General features: G+C 45.6%; 1 protein-coding gene across 1 annotated transcript in view; it reads left to right on the top strand.

Moving 5' to 3' along the window:
• The first annotated feature begins 1,685 nt into the window (after positions 1 to 1,685).
• LOC126293719 (uncharacterized) overlaps positions 1,686 to 18,089 on the top strand; it is a 180,607-nt gene continuing 164,203 nt past the window's right edge. The window contains exons 1-2 of the mRNA XM_049987031.1: positions 1,686 to 1,804; positions 8,149 to 8,339. Of these exons, the coding sequence (XP_049842988.1) occupies positions 8,151 to 8,339 (189 nt within the window). The 5' untranslated portion in view covers positions 1,686 to 1,804; positions 8,149 to 8,150. The remainder of the gene's footprint in view (positions 1,805 to 8,148; positions 8,340 to 18,089) is intronic.

The raw sequence follows: 18,089 nt of genomic DNA, 5'->3' as shown, positions 1-18,089 counted from the left end.
AGCGATCGTGTGAGACCCAGCTAGCTTTATTTGTTCATGAGACCCAGAAAATATTACATACAGGCTGCCAGGTAGATGCTATTTTCCTTGACTTCCGGAAGGCGTTCGATACAGTTCCGCACTGTCGCCTGATGAAGTAACAGCATATGGAATAGCAGACCAGCTGTGTGGCTGGATTGAAGAGGTTTTAGCAAACAGAACACAGCATGTTGTTATCGATGGAGCGACGTCTACAGACGTTAAAGCAATCTCTGGCGTGCCACAGGGGAGTGTTATGGGATCATTGCTTTTCACATTACATATATATGTATATATATATAATTGACCAGGTAGATGGTGTCTGAAGTTCCATGCGGCTTTTCGCGGATGACGCTGTAGTATACAGAGAAGTTGCAGCATTAGAAAATTTGAGCGAAATGCAGGAAGATCTGCAGCGGACACACACTTGGTGCAGGGTGTGGTAACTGACCCTTAACATAGACAAATATAATGTATTGCGAATACATAGAAAGAAGGATCCATTATTGTATGATTATATGATAGCGGAACAAACACTGGTAGCAGTTACTTCTGTTAAATATCTGGCAAGTTGCGTGCGGACCGATTTGAAGTGGAATGATCATATAAAATTAATTGTTCGTAAGGCGGGTGCGAGGTTGAAATTCGTTGGGAGAGTCCTTAGAAAATGTAGTCCATCAACAAAGGAGGTGGCTTACAAAACACTCGTTCGACCTATACTTGAGTATTGCTCATCAGTGTGGGATCCGTACCAGGTCGGGTTGACGGAGGAGGTAGAGTAGATCCAAAGAAGAACGGCGCGTTTCGTCGCAGGGTTATTTGGTAAGTGTGATAGCGTCACGGATATGTTAAGCAAACTCAAGTGGCAGACTCTGCAAGAGAGGCTCTCTGCATCGTGGTGTAGCCTACTGTCCAGGTTTCGAGAGGGTGCGTTTCTGGACGAGGTATCGAATATATTGCTTCCCCCTACTTGTACCTCCCGAGGAGACCACGAATGTAACATTAGGGAGATTCGAGCGCGCACGGAGGCTTTCCGGCAGTCGTTCTTCCCGTGAACCATACGCGACTGGAACAGGAAAGGGAGGTAATGACAATGGCACGTGAAGTGCCCTCCTCCACACACCGTTGGGTTGCTTGGGAAGTATAAATGTAGATGTAGGTGCAGGTAACGGACGAACGTAGCCGCGCCGCCGCAGTAGTTTAGTGGTTAAGCCACCTGCTCGCCGGAGCCTGCAGCAAATCCCGGTTCGATGCCCCACGGGACGCTATTTTCAATTTGTCACTGCACACTTATTACTCTTTCTTTTACCATTTGGGACGAGCCATGAATGATCCAAAGGCTTATGATGTAATTTCTTAGGCTTTCCCGGCGATTTGATGACATCTCGTGGCAGTCGGGTTTTCTGCCTGATATCAGCGTCTTCCAAACACGATATTTCGACGTTATTACCTGCCGTCTTCATCAGGTGTTCCTTGAGACTGGGTAACACCTGATGAAGACGTCAGTTAATGACCTCGAAATATCGTGTTTGGAAGACGCTGATATCCGGCAGAAACCCCGATTGCCACGAGATGTAACCAAAGGCTTGCCGATTTTCTGGTAAGCCGCACGGGAGTTGTGGTGAGCCTGCAGCAGCAAACTGTGACAGAGGTCGGTCGTTGCCGTGGAAACGTAAACGGACTGGAGCGCAGGCGCGCGAGCGCTCGGACTTTCGGACAGTACGTGAGGCCGGCGGGTCCTGGAAAATACGGTCCAGGTCCCAGGGCATCGGACGCTGCAAGGCGGGTAAGTCTGCAGGACGACCGGCTGGGTGACATCTCGCATAAAAGTTGCCCCGTTTACACGGTCGGTTCTAGCAACGCTTCTGTAAGATACACTCCATGCGCGAACGCCAGTACCGTGCGTGTAAACTGGTGGCCGTAACCCGTACCAGACTCAACACCTGACTTTTGTGACAGTTGCTTGAACGCTGTACTGGTCTGGAGTATCTTGTTCGAGGCGTGATGTCGAAAGTAGTATAGCATTACAGGTAATTTCCAAGAAGGGTCTAGTGAAGCACGGGATACAACCCGTCGGCTTTGGTCAATGACTTCATACATTAGTCATAGATAGTAACGTCTTCACCTCGAGGCATTGATAATAAAGCAGTTCTGTGTCCCGGATAAGCGCTATCATCGCACATTAAAATAATTATTCGTAATGATATTAAGGTAGTTTGGATTATTAGTTTGTTACTGTATAACAATTTTTAGTGTCTTATTTTCGTTTATAGGAATGGATTTGTCTGTTTGTGGGTATTTAATTTTCGTTACTGTCTGTCTAGGCGAGCTTCGGTTATTGCTCGATATTTCCGTGTGATAAGTTCACCTTCCCATTAGCTTCTTTCACTGTATTTCACTATTTTGACGTATTTCACTGTTTTATTCCACCAATATGTGTATTTTCGTGTTGTGAAGTACGGAACAGAAATTTCTCGGCTGTCGATCTTCTTTCGTTTCCCAGCACTAGTATCAGTGACACATTTTCGAATGTGTACTTGCTGTATCACAGGCGAAACCACTGACACAACTAAAATTTGTATCCCGTCCTTCAGTTCGCCTTTACACTGACACTATATATGTCAATTGGCGAGCAAGATACAAATGTTGCGTATAGCTATATAGCTCAAGTAACGAATGGGATACTATTAGCGTCCAAGGCAACAAGAAAACTGTACCCCATAGTGAAGAACGGGATACAAATTCTACGTGTGTCATCATCTTGTCGTCGTGTAGTTCAGTTGTGGTACAGGTTTCAAATGTAACTTACGTCTATTTCCACTTTTTCGTTACCAGTGTACATATATAGAGGTCAACGGAAGTCTGGTATACATATATTACATACGTAGGTCCTGTTATCAGCAGTACTGATATGTACGTAAGAAAGGAATGTTAATAATAAACGAAATAAACAACACATCTGCTATTTGTATCCCGTGTCCCACTTACGGTTTACTGAAGCGGAGGATACATCGTTCAAGTGAAGAACAGGACAGTAATGCTAATGAAAACGAAGAAATCGACTTACGACAAACTCGTATTCCGTACTGTACTTAGGCAACACACTTCAAGTGAGCTTTTAATTTGGATCCGGTGTTTCAGTTACAGTTTAGTGAAGCAGGGGGTACATAGTTGAAACGAACAACAGGCCAGCAATGCTACTTGAAACTAAGAAATCTACGTACGCTGAACTTGTATCCCGTACTGCACTTAAGCAACACACTTCTAAAGAGTTTCGAGATACACTCTTATACATGTAACGTGATGTATTCTTCGCTAGTAATATTTTTCACTCTTTTCTTTCCATTTTATTTTGCGGAGAAATACTAAGATACAAACACGCGATATCGTTAACGTGAAAATTCTTCTGGCCCTTGTGATGTGAAGTACAGTTTTTCTCTCCTGCATTCCTTTGTTTCTGAACATTCTTCTCAGCTCTTTCATCTTTGTAATACATGCTCTCTGGCCAATTCTGACGTCACTGGCCAAAGCAAACGGGTTGTATCCCCTGATAATCTAGACCCCTCCCGCCAGTACCGTGCGTGTAAACAGGAGGCCGTAACTACTACCAGACTCAACACCTGACTTTTGTGGAAGTTGCTTGAACGCTGCACTGGTCTGTAGCATCTTGGACGAGGCGTGATCTCGAAAGCAGTATAGAATCACAGGAAATTTCCAAGAGCGATTGCCTATCGAAGACGGTGGGTACAAACGATACATATGGAACGTGCGATCGTAAATCGATCATGCGACTCCGGTGGCAGGCGTTGCGATAAATTATTTTTGATTGTCATTTTCTCTGTTTTCCGTCTTTCCCTTATTGTTGTTGTGGTCGTCAGTCCTGAGACTGGTTTGATGCAGCTCTCCATGCTACTCTGTCCTGTACAAGCTTCTTCATCTCCCAGTACTTACTGCAGCCTACATCCTTCTGAATCTGTTTAGTGTAGTCATCTCTTGGCCTCCCTCTACGATTTTTACCCTCCACGCTGCCCTCCAATACTAAATTGGTGATCCCTTGATGCCTCAGAACACGCCCTACCAACCGATCCCTTCTTCTGGTCAAGTTGTGCCATAAACTTCTCTGCTCCCCAATCCTATTCAATACCTCCTCATTAGTTATGTGATCTACCCGTCTAATCTTCAGCATTCTTCTCTAGCACCACATTTCGAAAGCTTCTATTCTCTTCTTGTCCAAACTATTTATCGTCCACGTTTCATTTCCATACATGGCTACACTCAATACAAATACTTTCAGAAACTTCTTCCTGACACTTAAATCAATACTCGATGTTAACATATTTCTCTTCTTCAGAAACGCTTTTCTTGCCATTGCCAGTCTACATTTTATACCATCTCTACTTCGACTATCATCAGATATTTTGTTCCCCAAATAGCAAAGCTCCTTTACTACTTTAAGTGTCTCATTCCCTAATCTAATTCCCTCAACATCACCCGACTTAATTCGACTACATTCCATTATCCTTGTTTTGCTTTTGCTGATGTTCACATTATATCCTCCTTTCAGGACACTATCCATTCCGTTCAACTGCTCTTCCAAGTCCTTGCTATCTCTGACAGAATTACGATGTCATCGGCGAACCTCAAAGTTTTTATTTTTTCTCCATGGGTTTTAATACCTACTCCAAACTTTTCTTTTGTGTCCTTTACTGCTTGCTCCATATACAGATTGAATAACATCGGGGATAGGCTACAACCCTGCCTCACTCCCTTCCTAACCACTGCTTTCTTTTCGTGACCCTTGACTTTTTATAACTGCCATCTGGTTTCTGTACAAATTGTAAATAGCCTTTCCCTACCTGTATTTTACCCCTGCCACCTTTAGAATTTGGAAAAGTGTATTCCAGTCAACATTGTCAAAAGCTTTCTCCAAGTCTACAAACGCTAGAAACGTAGGTTTTCTTTTTCTTCATCTTTCTTCTAAGAAGTCGTATGGTAAACATTGCCTCAGGTGTTCCAACATTTCTACGGAATCGAAAGTGATCTTCACCGAGGTCGGCTTCTACCAGTTTTTCCATTCGTCTGTAAAGAATTCGCGTTAGTATTTTGCAGCCGTGACTTATTAAACTGACAATTAGGTAGTTTTCATATCTGTCAACACCTGCTTTCTTTGGGATTGGAATTATTATATTATTCTTGAACTCTGAGGTTATTTCGCCTGTCTCATACATCTTGCTCACCAGATGGTTGAGTTTTGTCAGGACTGGCTCTCCCAAGGCCGTCAGTAGTCTTTCCCTTACTTGCTCTAAATTGCATACCTCCGCGAATTATTTGTGATTTGCTAGGGAAAGACAGACGATTTATGTCATTAGTGAGTGGGATGTCTGGTTTTCTTTATGTTTCTTCGGCGGGTTCTCTCACATGGAAGAATCTAATTCCATGTTTATAAAGCGTAGAAAATTGTGCGACTTTTTGTCACAAATATAAAGTACTACTGAACGAGGAAAGAAGGGACTCTGTAGACTGTGGTGGTGTGAAGTGTAAGAACAATTTCGGTGCTGAAGTACCGTTACATTTTCTTTGCGGACAGTGCGGAAAACGAACGAGTTTCAGGAAGAATACACGGTTCGACTCTTCCAAATTATCCATCCAGACCACCGTAATGGACTTCCACATGACGGCAACACCGACGACGAGTAAAGTAAGTCATCTCCTTTGCAATTACAAGTATTTTTGTAACGCTCTTCTTTTGTCGTTGCTGTAGTGACCAGCGTAAACATACTCGTAATGCCCGGCGCCAGAGTCGCATGATCGATTTACGATCGCACGTTCGGTATGTATCGTTTGGACCCAGCGACTTCGATAGGCAATCATTCTTTGAAATTACCGAATTATACACTTATCATCCAAAAACTTATGGCCAATTGATTAACAGCTCCTCTGTCAGTCTTTGAAACAAAATATATAACCGATTCTGCGTATCAGGGATTCGAAAATTTTCTTGGTACGTTTGTGGAGGTCTGTGGCATTATATGTCTACGTACAGGTCGTGCAACCAGGGGGTATAGGGCGCCTTGTCACGGTTCTCGCAGTTACCCCCGTTCAAGTCCACGCTCGGGCGTGTGTATGTGTATGTGTGTTGCCCTTGGTTCCAGTTAAAAGTTGTCCCCAGTTAAAAGTTGTCCCCAGTTAAAAGTTGTCCCCAGTTAAAAGTTGTCCCCAGTTAAAAGTTGTCCCCAGTTAAAAGTTGTCCCCAGTTAAAAGTTGTCCCCAGTTAAAAGTTGTCCCCAGTTAAAAGTTGTCCCCAGTTAAAAGTTGTCCCCAGTTAAAAGTTGTCCCCAGTTAAAAGTTGTCCCCAGTTAAAAGTTGTCCCCAGTTAAAAGTTGTCCCCAGTTAAAAGTTGTCCCCAGTTAAAAGTTGTCCCCAGTTAAAAGTTGTCCCCAGTTAAAAGTTGTCCCCAGTTAAAAGTTGTCTCCTGTTAATAGTTGTCTCCTGTTAAAAGTTGTCTCCTGTTAAAAGTTGTCTCCTGTTAAAAGTTGTCTCCTGTTAAAAGTTGTCTCCTGTTAAAAGTTGTCTCCTGTTAAAAGTTGTCTCCTGTTAAAAGTTGTTTTCAGTTAGTTTAAATTAGATTAAATAGTATGTGAGCGTAGGAACCGATGACCTCAGCGATTTGACCCCATAAGAACTTACAACTAACTTCCAATATCCTACAGGTCATGTAATTCACGTAAATAACTGGCCACTGATATAGCACGCGATGATGGCCCCTGGTGGCGACACAGATGTGTTCCAAAGGATTTACATCACCGGAATTTGGTCGCCGAGGCATCAACGTCAGGTCACTATAATGCTCCTCAAATCACTGTACAACGGTTCTGGCTTCATGACGCGGACAATTATACTGCTAAAAGATGAAATCGCCGTCAGGGAAGATATTAAGGATGAAGGGGTGCAGGTGCTTCGCAGGTGTCAGTATGTCTTAGATTACTGCCACAGGTCCTACGGAAACGCAGGAGAATGTTTCCCACAGCATAATTCAGCTCCCAACAGCCTGTGTCCGTGGCGCGCTGCACGTATCAAGCCGTCGCTTACCTCGATAACGGAATCCGCGGAAACGACCTACTGTACCAAAAATGTGATCCACCCGAAGAGGCGCCCCCTTTCCATTTGTCGACGGTCGAATAACGATGTTCCCGTCCCCACCGTAATCGTGGATCACGATGTCGTTGGGTCAACATGTGAACCCGAAAGGGTGGTCCGTTGCGGAGCTCCATGTTCAACAATGCAAGATGAACGGTTTGCTCCGAAGCACTTGTGCGTGCACCAACGTAGTGCTCTTTCGGAAGAGATGCCACAGATCACCATCTGTTCCTATCTTACAGAGCAGACAAGTCTCCGAACCTCACGATCTGTGAAGAGTCGTGGACGTCCAACCATTCACCGCCTAGTGGTAGTTTCACTGTTGTCCTACCTCTTTCAGTAGACGCTGACGACAGTAGCACATTCGACCAGCTTCGCCGTTTCCGAGCTACTCGTTCACAGGCTGTGCGTTGTAACAACCTGCCCTTTGTTAAAATCCCTTATCTCAGTCGATTTCCCCACTTGCAGCCCGTATCTTCGTTACGGTGACCCCCATCTGTGTCTGCTCTGGCTGCATGCTTTTGTTACTGCTTGACGTGCCCGCAGCGCCACCAGGCGGCATCTAACGTCGGTGCTTATAATGTTTTTCATCTCTTTCATACTCGATGACACCTCAGAAGTGCATGCAGTGCTGAACAACGCGGTCCCGTATTAGAGTTTCCTTGCTGCCACAGTTCAAAAATGGCTCTGAGCACTATGGGACTTAACATCTGTGTTCATCAGTTCCCTAAAACTTAGAACTAATTAAACCTAACCAACCTAAGGACATCACACACATCCATGTCCGAGGCAGGATTCGAACCTGCGACCGTAGCGGATGCTCGGTTCTAGACTGGAGCGCCTAGAACCGCTCGGCCACCCTGGCCGGCGCTGCCACAGTCTCCATTAAGCTGGCATTAACCTGGGTTCAGCAGATTAAGTTTAATTAACAGTGATTTGGCGACGCACGTGGTCGGCGGGGGCTGAGTGTGTGTTTCCGCTGTGTGCCGGCAGTGATGGACGCGAAGAGCGGCTCGCCGCCCCCGGCGGTGGGCGGCAGCGGCAGCGTCGCCCCCGTGGCTGTCCAGACCCAGGGCCTGGAGCTGGAACTGCAGCTGGAGAAGTCGGCCAGCGCGGAGGACCTCAGCGAGTACACCGACGCCGACGAGTCCGTCTCCTCGGCGCCTACGGAGTTCCTGGCAGAGGTAAGCTACGACAACCGCATCTCTACAACTGCACCTCTATTGTGTGTGTTTTATTGTCACTTGTGTATAACATTCCCACTACAAATTTTAACACTGTGTAGACGGCACCTGCCTCATTTCTACTGAAACTGCAGTCGATATGGGGTCGCAGTTGGAACCTAATGCATCGCAAAAGATCGGGATGTTCTGTAAGTTGTACAGACCTGTCATACTCACCCCCAAGTACACAGCCGGAAAGCAATTAGAACACCTCGAAAGACGTCGATTTTGATCCACTGGGGGATAGTAGATGTACTGGTAATACACACATCAGTTTTGTATCACACTAGTTCTCAGTATTCCGGAACCTGTACAGAAAACTGGAATACATATCAACATAAACATCATTTCCGCCCCTTTTATTGCTCATAAAAACCACACATTGGATGTTGTACCACCATACCGCCAGACCTTCAGAGGTGGTGGTCCAGATTGCTTTACACAATAGTACCTCTAATACTCAGTAGCACGTCCTCTTGCATTGATACACGCCTGTATTCGTCGTGGTATACTATCCCCAAGTTCATCAAGGCACTATTGGTCCAGATTGTACCACTTCTCAACGTCGATTTGATGTAGATCCCCCAGAGAGGTTGGTGGGTCATGTCGTCCATAAACAGCCCTTCTCATACTTTCCCAGGCATGTTGGATAGGGTTCATGTCTGGAGAAAATGCTGGCCACTCTAGTCGAGCGATGTCGTTATCCTGAAGTAAGTTATTCACAAGATGTGCACGATGGGGGCGCAAATTATCGTCCATGAAGACGAATGCCTCGCCAATATGCTGCCGGTATGGTTGCACTATCGGTCGGAGAATGACATTCGCGTATCGTACAGCCGTTACGGAGCCTTCCGTGACCACCAGTAGCGTACGTCGGCCCCACATAACGCCACTCCAAAACAGCAGGGAACCTCCACCTTTCTGCACTCGCTGGACAGTGTGTCTAAGGCGTTCAGACTGACCGGGTTGCCTCCAAACATATCTCTGACGATTCCCTGGTTGAAGGCATATGCGACACTCATCGGTGAAGAGAAAGTGATGCCAATCCTTAGCGGTCCATTGGGCATGTTGTTGCGCCCATCTGTACCGCGCTGCATGGTGTCGTGGTTGAGAAGATGGACCTCGCCATGGACGTCGGAAGTGAAGGTGCGCATCATGCAGCCTATTGCGCGCAGTTTGAGTCGTAACACGACATCCTGTGGCTGCACGAAAAGCATTATTCAACATGGTGGCGTTGCTGTCAGGGTTTCTCCGAGCCATAATCCGTAGATAACGGTCGTCCACTGCAGTAGTAGCCCTTGGGCGGCCTGAGCGAGGCATGTCATCGACAGTTCCTGTCTCTCTGTACATCCTCCATTTACGAACAACATCGCTTTTGTTCACACCGAGACGCGCCGTTCGAAGTTGCGTGCGCTGTACACCGCCCATTCCTTAGTGCAGCGGGTCCAAGGAAACCGTCACTCGCTCACTCTTGGTGGAGCCCGTGTGATGTTTCTGTGGGTCCCTGGTCATGTCGGCCTCAAGGACACGAGGCTGCTGACGCTCCTACCTCAGCCCGCGAGTACCTATATACCCACCGACGATCTCTCTTTTGCCGTCGGTCAGGAGGTGGTGTCCCTTTGGCATCGCCTATGGCCCTCCCCTCGCGAGAATAAGCTCCCCCTTATTAAGCTTCTCCCAGCGGCTTGGACTACCTCCTCTCTGCCCTCCCGCCGTGAGGTGCGTATTGGACACTTCCCTTTTAAGCAACGTCATTGATAAGTGGCGCTACTCCACCACTTTGTACACAATGCGCCCAACTTTTAACTGTCCATCACTCCCTGACGGAACTTACATTTTTTTAACCGTTTACGTTCCCGCTTGGGTTTGCCGTCTGAGTTATCGGCCGTTTTAGCAAATGACGCGCGGGCAGTCGATCGCGTTTTACTTTTTATCCATCAAAGTATTACGACGAAGGCCATTTAATTTTTAGATTTGGACCTCCGTTTCTGTATTGTGTCTTTTTTAGCCCTTTCTCCACGTGCCTGTACCGACCGAGGTGGCGCAGATATTAGCACACTGAACTCGCATTCGGGAAGACGACGGTTCAAATTCGCGTCCGGCCATCCTGATTTAGGTATTCCGTGATTTCCCTAAAATCGCTTAAACCAAATGCCGGAATAGTTCCCTTGTAAAGGCACGGTCGATTTCCTTCCCCATCCTCCTGTAATCCCAACTTGTGCTCCGTCTCTAACGACCTTTGCAAAAACAGACATAATGTCTTATGGGATAACAGCAATCAGTGATTTTATAATGTTACTTAAAAACCGTCTTGATTGCAAATTTTTTATTCATATGACCGGTTTCGGTTCATTTAGAACCATCTTCAGATCTGATATTTCAGATCTGAAGATGGTTCTGAATGAACCGAAACCGGTCATATGAATAAAAAATTTGCAATCAAGACGGTTTTTAAGTAACATTATCTAATGACCTTGTTGTCAGACATTAAACACTAATCTTCTTCTTCTCCTCCTCCTCCTCCTCCTCCTCCTCCACGTCCCTGTATTCAGCTGTCACATGGGACTGACGTATAGTCGTTTTTTTCAACTCCTCTGTGTCTTCGTGTTCTATAGTTTTGACTTTGTCCCGTATGACCCCAGTTGTTTTTTGCGCCCTAAAGCAAAACAATAACAAACACGTGAAAGGCAGTTGGAGATGTGCACTGCGCCATGGACGCAGGCTGGAGGGGGAGGATTATGCTGCCCACCCCGACAGCTGTGAACCACCTGCGTCCCTTCATGCTTGGTGCCTTCCCCGGCGGCGGTGTCACCTTTCAGCAGTATAACCGTCCGTGTCTCTAAGCCAGAACCGTGCCACAATGATTTGAGGAGCACCATAGTGAACTCACGTTCTTGTATCGGCCACCAAATTCGACTGACGCAAATCCTATGGAACCCATCTGGGTCGCTATCGGGCGCGACCACTGCGTACTCAAATCAGACGCCCGTTATTTACGCGGGTTACAAAATCGTTCAAATGCCTCTGAGCACTATGGGACTTAGAACTACTTAAACCTAACTAACCTAAGGATATCACACACATCCATGCCCGATATAGGATTCGAACCTGCGACCAGAGCAGAAGCGCGGTTGCGGACTGAAGCGCCTAGAACCGCTCGGCCACAGCGGATGGCTACGCGGATTACACGACCTGTGCATGGACATCCAATGCTCCATACTTCCACAAACGTGCCAACAGAGTGTCTGATCGGTGATGCACAGAATCGGTGATTTATTACGTTCCAAAGATTGATCAACAGGTTATTAAGCAGGTGGTCATAACGTTTTGGCTCATCAGTGTATGGAAGGACCAGCAAAACATATAGTTCCGCAAAAGTAGCAGCGGAGCTTTCAGTAGTCACAGGGACAACAGTCGGAATGTTTTACTGATCTGGCCTTGTAACTTCGGCCAACAAGGTTTTGCTAGGCTTGTACTCCGAACAGCAAAAGCTTGGCAAACTGTTCTATTGTACTTTTCGATGACATGTAGCTTTACTCTTGGGTATTATATTCCGTTGGTGAAAATGTAAGGTGGCTTGGTCTCCTGACCTTCATTTCTTACATATTCCGTCCTCACAATTATATTCTGCAGATGAAGACGCTGCATTCGAACCCAAAATCGATAAGGTAGAGTCAGTTTTGTATGAAATCATATAAGGTATATGAAAATCTAATAAGTAAATCGCAAGGCTGCACCTAAGTTGAAAAAGTCGAGCCGGCCGGTGTGGCCAGGCTGTTCTAGGCGCTTCAGTTTGGAACCGCGCGACCGCTACAGTCGCAGGTTCAAATCCTGCCTCGGGCATCGATGGTGTGATGTCCTTAGCTTAGTTAGGTTTAAGTAGTTCGAAGTTCTAAGAAACTGATGACCTCAGATGTTAAGTCCCGTAGTGCTCAGAGCCATTTGAACCCTTTTTTGAAAAAGTCGAGGCTGGCGTGCAGAACATGACGGCCACAGGAATTTTTGTTCTAAAGAGGCAACCAGCCCACTGGGCGGTCCGTCCCTTCAGAGGGGTGAGTTAACACACACCTACTTCAGCTGGAGCGACCGCCCAGAGAGAGGATAGCTTTCGCCAGAGTGAAAGGATAACGACCCCCATGTTCAACTTAAAAGCAAATTCCACTACATTGTGTGGGAGCACCCAGAAGACACATTTTTTGATGGAGCAACTGCGTAGTTACGTTCTCACAGGAGGATAGTATACGCCTAACGGAGATGCTACGTATTTCCGCATTGGTCACCTTAAACGAAATGCCAATCTCCCATTTAAAAGAGTAACGCAGATTGGCGAAATATTTCTGATGCAAAAAGCCAGAGAAGTGAGGGAAGAGAGCGAATGATATACCCTTGCAAATTTTCCAGAAAAAGGGACCATTTCGTTGTAGCTCTTGGAGTGGGAACACTTAACGAGAGCGAGTGCACTCGTACATGTATGCAAAGAGCGAGGAACAAAGTCTCTCCCCAGTACTTCACTGGGAGAGCACCTCTGTCATTAGCGAATCTGAGCGATACTCTATATTGAGTCGCTCACGATTAAGAGTTGTGTTGGCCGCCATACTTATTGAGAGGTGTGAACACTGACAGAGTACTGGTTAAACGCCTGCGAGCGAATATTGAATGGCATCGTGGTGGACTGGTTGTCTGACCGGTATACTGCCCCAGTAGTTAGACTAGGGGTGGATAGGAGTCCTTGACTTCATCAAGGCGTAGGGAGAGTGATTGGCGAAGGTCAATCCAGATAGAAAGAGTTAGTTGTGTTATTTGTCAGCAGCGAGCGACGCTGGCAGCAATCGTCGCAGCTCACTGTATTGTGCACTACAGTGTATGCGAGCCCTGTCTGTCCTCTCTAACAGTAAACTCCATTACATTTGTCACGCGACAGCCTTGACAGTACCTAGAGAAGTTATTCAAGCTGTGTAGGCGCAGCTCTCAGCCATGCTGCCAAGTAAATAACATTTTTAAAGAAAAGGGAGGAAAAAAGCTTTCCATACTTTGTAAAATAATACCATTCCTATCCATAAGAGGCAATCTGCTGTTCAGAAAAGAACTGTGGAAATTTATTATTTTATAAGAAAAAGTTACACTTGATTTCTCAGAATTTTTTGCAATAAATAATATTTTTCCTTCGTTTAATGTTTTTTTACACTTAGTAGCAATACTCCAGTACCCAAATATTCCACTAGTTACGTATGACTATAGAATATTGGTATGTCTTTTCCTTTCAGCGGACGACTCCAGAAGATATTTGTTATTGAATGTTTTTCAAGCAGTTCTTGTTGGTACATTAGGATCGTCTGTCTGACTTCTGTAGTAGTGTGAGGTGGATGTTGTTTCTTGCAGGAGCCAAAGGGTACTTGTTGGATCAATCCATTGCACAACTTGACAAAAACCACACACTCACAAAAAGGTTCGCCTTAACAGTCTCAGGCGGAGACCACCCCAGGGGATATCATGAGGAAAAAGAAAACTGGCGTTCTATGAGTTGGAGCATAGAGTGTTAAATGCTTTAATCACGGTAGTCAGCTGCTGTCCGGGTTGTGTGTTGTATGGCCCATTGAGGAAATGCAGCGCCGTGCCGGTGTGGGCCAAGTACGAGTACCCAAATGTCCACTGAATGCAGTTCTGTCTTCAGTGTTTACTCGCAAACTGGTTGTGACAGACTTACATTTACTTACAGCAGCAGTTACCTTCTGTTTTCTAACGGGGCACTGACTTGCTGTTGATATTTAGACTAATACCTAATGTTCTGCATGAAAATAAGAACCTTGTAAGAGATCATACAACTACAGACCAATATCACTAACAGCAGTGTGCTGCAGAATCCTTCAATAAATTCTCAGTTCGAATACAATGAATTTTCTTGAGACCGAGAAGCTTATTGCCGTGATCAGCACGGTTTTAGAAGAATCGCTCGTGCGAAACTCAGCTTCCCCTTCACTCACAAGATATACTGTTGTAGCGTTGCTCTTGGGGGGCGAAAAGAAATAGAATTGTTATTTTTGTATATTTTTTTGTAAAATGTCGAAAAAGTGAATATTTTGGTGGGCCACCTAGCAACAAAATCAGGGATTGATTACACTATTATAATAACATACGTTGAGCATTAAATACCTGCTTGGATTACTTTGAACGAGAGCAGCAGATTGATTTATTTGAGATCGTTCGCAAGAAACGTGATCATTTCTGTGCATTTTTATAGTCGCGATGTAGTCATACCCGGAACCACATTAAGGGAGCAGAAGATTTATAGACTTTAAAATAAATGCAACACTACACAATTAAAAAAAAAGAGTTGATTCAGAAATAATAGGAAAACGATAATGATCCTTCTGCCTCATGCTGCGTTCGGCCCATCAGCGTGATCGTAATTTCTGGTGATGAACTAACACAAATTAATTATCATTCAAGTAAATGAGGAGATGGAAATAATCAAGGTTAATTTACTAAAATAAGCAAATTACAATAGATGACCTGTGTGGTTAAATACTTTATACATAACAGTCAAAATGTCCTCTTGATGCTGTCTGTTCGTAATCAATTACAAGAAACTACATGTTTTCTGATTGGAAAAGTATTACACTGCGAACTAAGGACAATAGACAGATTCCGCATTTGTAGATTTCCGTGAATCATCTGCCACGGTGCCCCATTGCAGGCTGTTACAGAAGGTACGAGCGTATGAAATAGGTTCACAGATATGTGAGCAGCTCTAAGGCTCTTCAGGTAATTGAACCCAGTGTGTTGTCGTTGGTGGCGAATGATCGTCAGAGAGAAGGGTATCGTCAAGTGTGCTCCAGGTAAGTGTGTCAGGGCCACTGTTGATATCTATAAACGTAAATGATTTGGTGGACAGGATGGGCAGCAGTCTGCGGTTGTTTGCTGAGAGTTCGTAGGAGGATGCCAGATGAGTAAGACAACATTTCTAACTGGTATGATGAATGGCAGCTAGCTTTAAACGTAGGAAAATGTAAGTTAATGCGGATGAGTAGGAAAAACAAACCCGTAACGTTCAGATACAGCATTATTAGCGTCCTGTTAGTCACATCGTTTAAATATCTGGGCGTAGCGTTGCGAAGTGATATGAAATGGAACGAGCATGTAAGGATTGTAGCAGGAAAGGCGAACGGTCGACTTCGGTTTACTGGGAGAATTTTGAGAGACTGGTTCACCTGTAAAGGAGACCGCATATAGGACATTGGTGTGACCTATTCTTGAGTATTGCTCTAGTGTTTGAAATCCCTACCACGTTGGATTAAAGGAAGACATAAAAACAGTTCAAAGGAGAGAGTGCTAGATTTGTTGCTGTTAAGTTCACAAAGGACGAAAGTGTTAGGGAGTGCCTTCGGGAACTCAAATGGGAATCTGTGGAGGGAGGAACACTACTGAGAAAACTTAGAGAATTGGCATTTGAAACAAACTACTGAACTGTTGCCTCCAACATACACTCATGATCATACATTAAGGATAATGTTGGTACATGGTGAAACAATGCTCTAGTGGGCTGTTTGCGGGTTTAAATCACCTCGGGCTACGACCATGTGGTGCATTTGACCTGCGGTCATCGCACGGTGGCGCTGGCAGCAGTCCACATACGCAGAGGTGTGTTGGTGAATGTCAGAGTACGGTGGAGCGAGTAAGTGTGCAGACGTTTTCGGACGTGCTAATGGTGACTGTGTGTTGAAAATGGTTCAAAGAACACACATTGATGACGTTATGAGGGGTAGAATGTTAGGGCGACTTGAGGCTGGTCAAACACAGCAGGTCGTAGCACGGGCCCTCCATGGCAACGATTCTAGCCGACTGGAAGCGTGTCCAGGCGCTACAGTACGGAACGTCCACAGTGTACAACTCCACAAGAAGAAAGATATCTCACCATCAGTGCCCATAGACGGCCACGGAGTACTGAAGGTAGCCTTGCTCGAGACCTTACCGCAGCCAGTGGAACAGTTGTCTCCAAACATACAGTCTACAGACGGCTGAACGCACAAGGTTGATTCGCCCGGAGACCTGCAAGGTGCATTCCACTGACCCCTGGTCACAGGAGAGCCCGTAAAGCCTGGTGTCAAGAACACAGTACATGGTCATTGGAACAGTGGTCCCACGTTATATTCACCGACGAGTCCAGGTATAGTCTGCACAGTGATTCTCGCTGCGTTTTCATCTGGCATGAACCAGGGACCTGTATAGAGGTCGTTGTTTGATGGTGTGGGGTGGGATTATGATTGGTGCACCTACACCCCTGCATGTCATCAACAGAGGAACTGTAACACGTCAGATGTATCGGGAAGACATTTTGCACCAGTATGTCCGCCTTTTCAGGGGTGCAGTGTGTCCCACCTTCCTCCTGATGTATGACAACGCACGGCCCCGCCGAGCTGTCATCGTGGAGGAGTACCTTGAAACACAAGATATCAGGCGAATGGAGTGGCCTGCCTGTTCTCCAGACCTAAACCCCATGGAGCTCGTCTGGGATGCTCTCGGTCGACGTATCGCTGCACGTCTTCAAACCCCTACGGTACTTCAGGAGCTCCGACAAGCACTGGTGCAAGAATGGGAGGCTATACCCCAGCAGCTGCTAGGCCACCTGATCCAGAGTATGCCATCCTGTGGTGCGGTCTGTGCACGCGTGCATGGCGATCACATGCCAAACTGATGTCTGGGTTCATGGGCAGGAAGAAGTGGCGTTTTGTAGCACATGTGTTTCTGGACGGTTTGCTCAACTTATCGCCAATATCGTGGACTAGGAATCTACTCTGTAGGAATCAGCATAGGTTTCGAAAAAGACTATCGTGTGAAACCCAGCTCGCGCTATTCGTCCACTAGACTCAGAGGGCAACAGACACGCGTTCCCATGTAGATTCCGTATTTCTTGACTTCCGCATGGCGTTTCAACCAGTTCCCCACAGTCGTTCAATGAACAAAGTAAGAGTATATGGACTATCAGACCAATTGTGTGATTAGATTGAAGAGTTCCTAGATAACAGAACGCAGCATGTCATTCTCAATGGAGAGAAGTCTTCCGAAGTAAGAGTGATTTTAGGTGTGCCGCAGGGGAGTGTCGTAGGACCGTTGCTATTCACAATTTATATAAATGATCTTGTGGATAAAATCGGAAGTTCACTGAGGCTTTTTGCCGATGCTGCTGTGGTATGTCTAGAGGTTATAATAATGGAAAATTGTACTGAAATGCAGGAGGTCTGCGACGAATTGGCGCATGGTGCACGGAATTTCAATTTAATCTCAATGTGAAGAAGTGTATTGTGCTGCGAGTACATGTAAAGAAATATCCTGTGTCATTTAGCTGCAATATAGCAGGTCAGTAACTGGAAGCAGATAATTCCATAAATTATCTGGGAATAGGCATTAGGAGTGATTTAAAATAGTGACCATATAAAATTAATCGTGGGTGATGCAGATGTCAGACAGATTCATTGGAAGAATCCTAAGGAAATGCAATCCGTAAACAAAGGAAGTAGGTTACAGTACGCTTGTTCGCCCACTGCTTGAATATTGCTCACTAGTGTGAGATCCCTACCAGATAGGGTTGATAGAAGAGGTAGAGTAATCCAACAGACAGCAGCGCGCTTCCTTACAGGATCATTGAGTAATCGAGAAAGCGTTACAGAGATGTTAAATAAACTCCAGTGGAAGACTCTGCAGGAGAGACGCTCA

Source organism: Schistocerca gregaria, chromosome 10, assembly GCF_023897955.1.
Source record: "Schistocerca gregaria isolate iqSchGreg1 chromosome 10, iqSchGreg1.2, whole genome shotgun sequence".
Classification (NCBI taxonomy): domain Eukaryota; kingdom Metazoa; phylum Arthropoda; class Insecta; order Orthoptera; family Acrididae; genus Schistocerca; species Schistocerca gregaria.
Note: the sequence above shows the minus strand (reverse complement) of the source record. Positions and strands in the feature narration are given on the sequence as shown.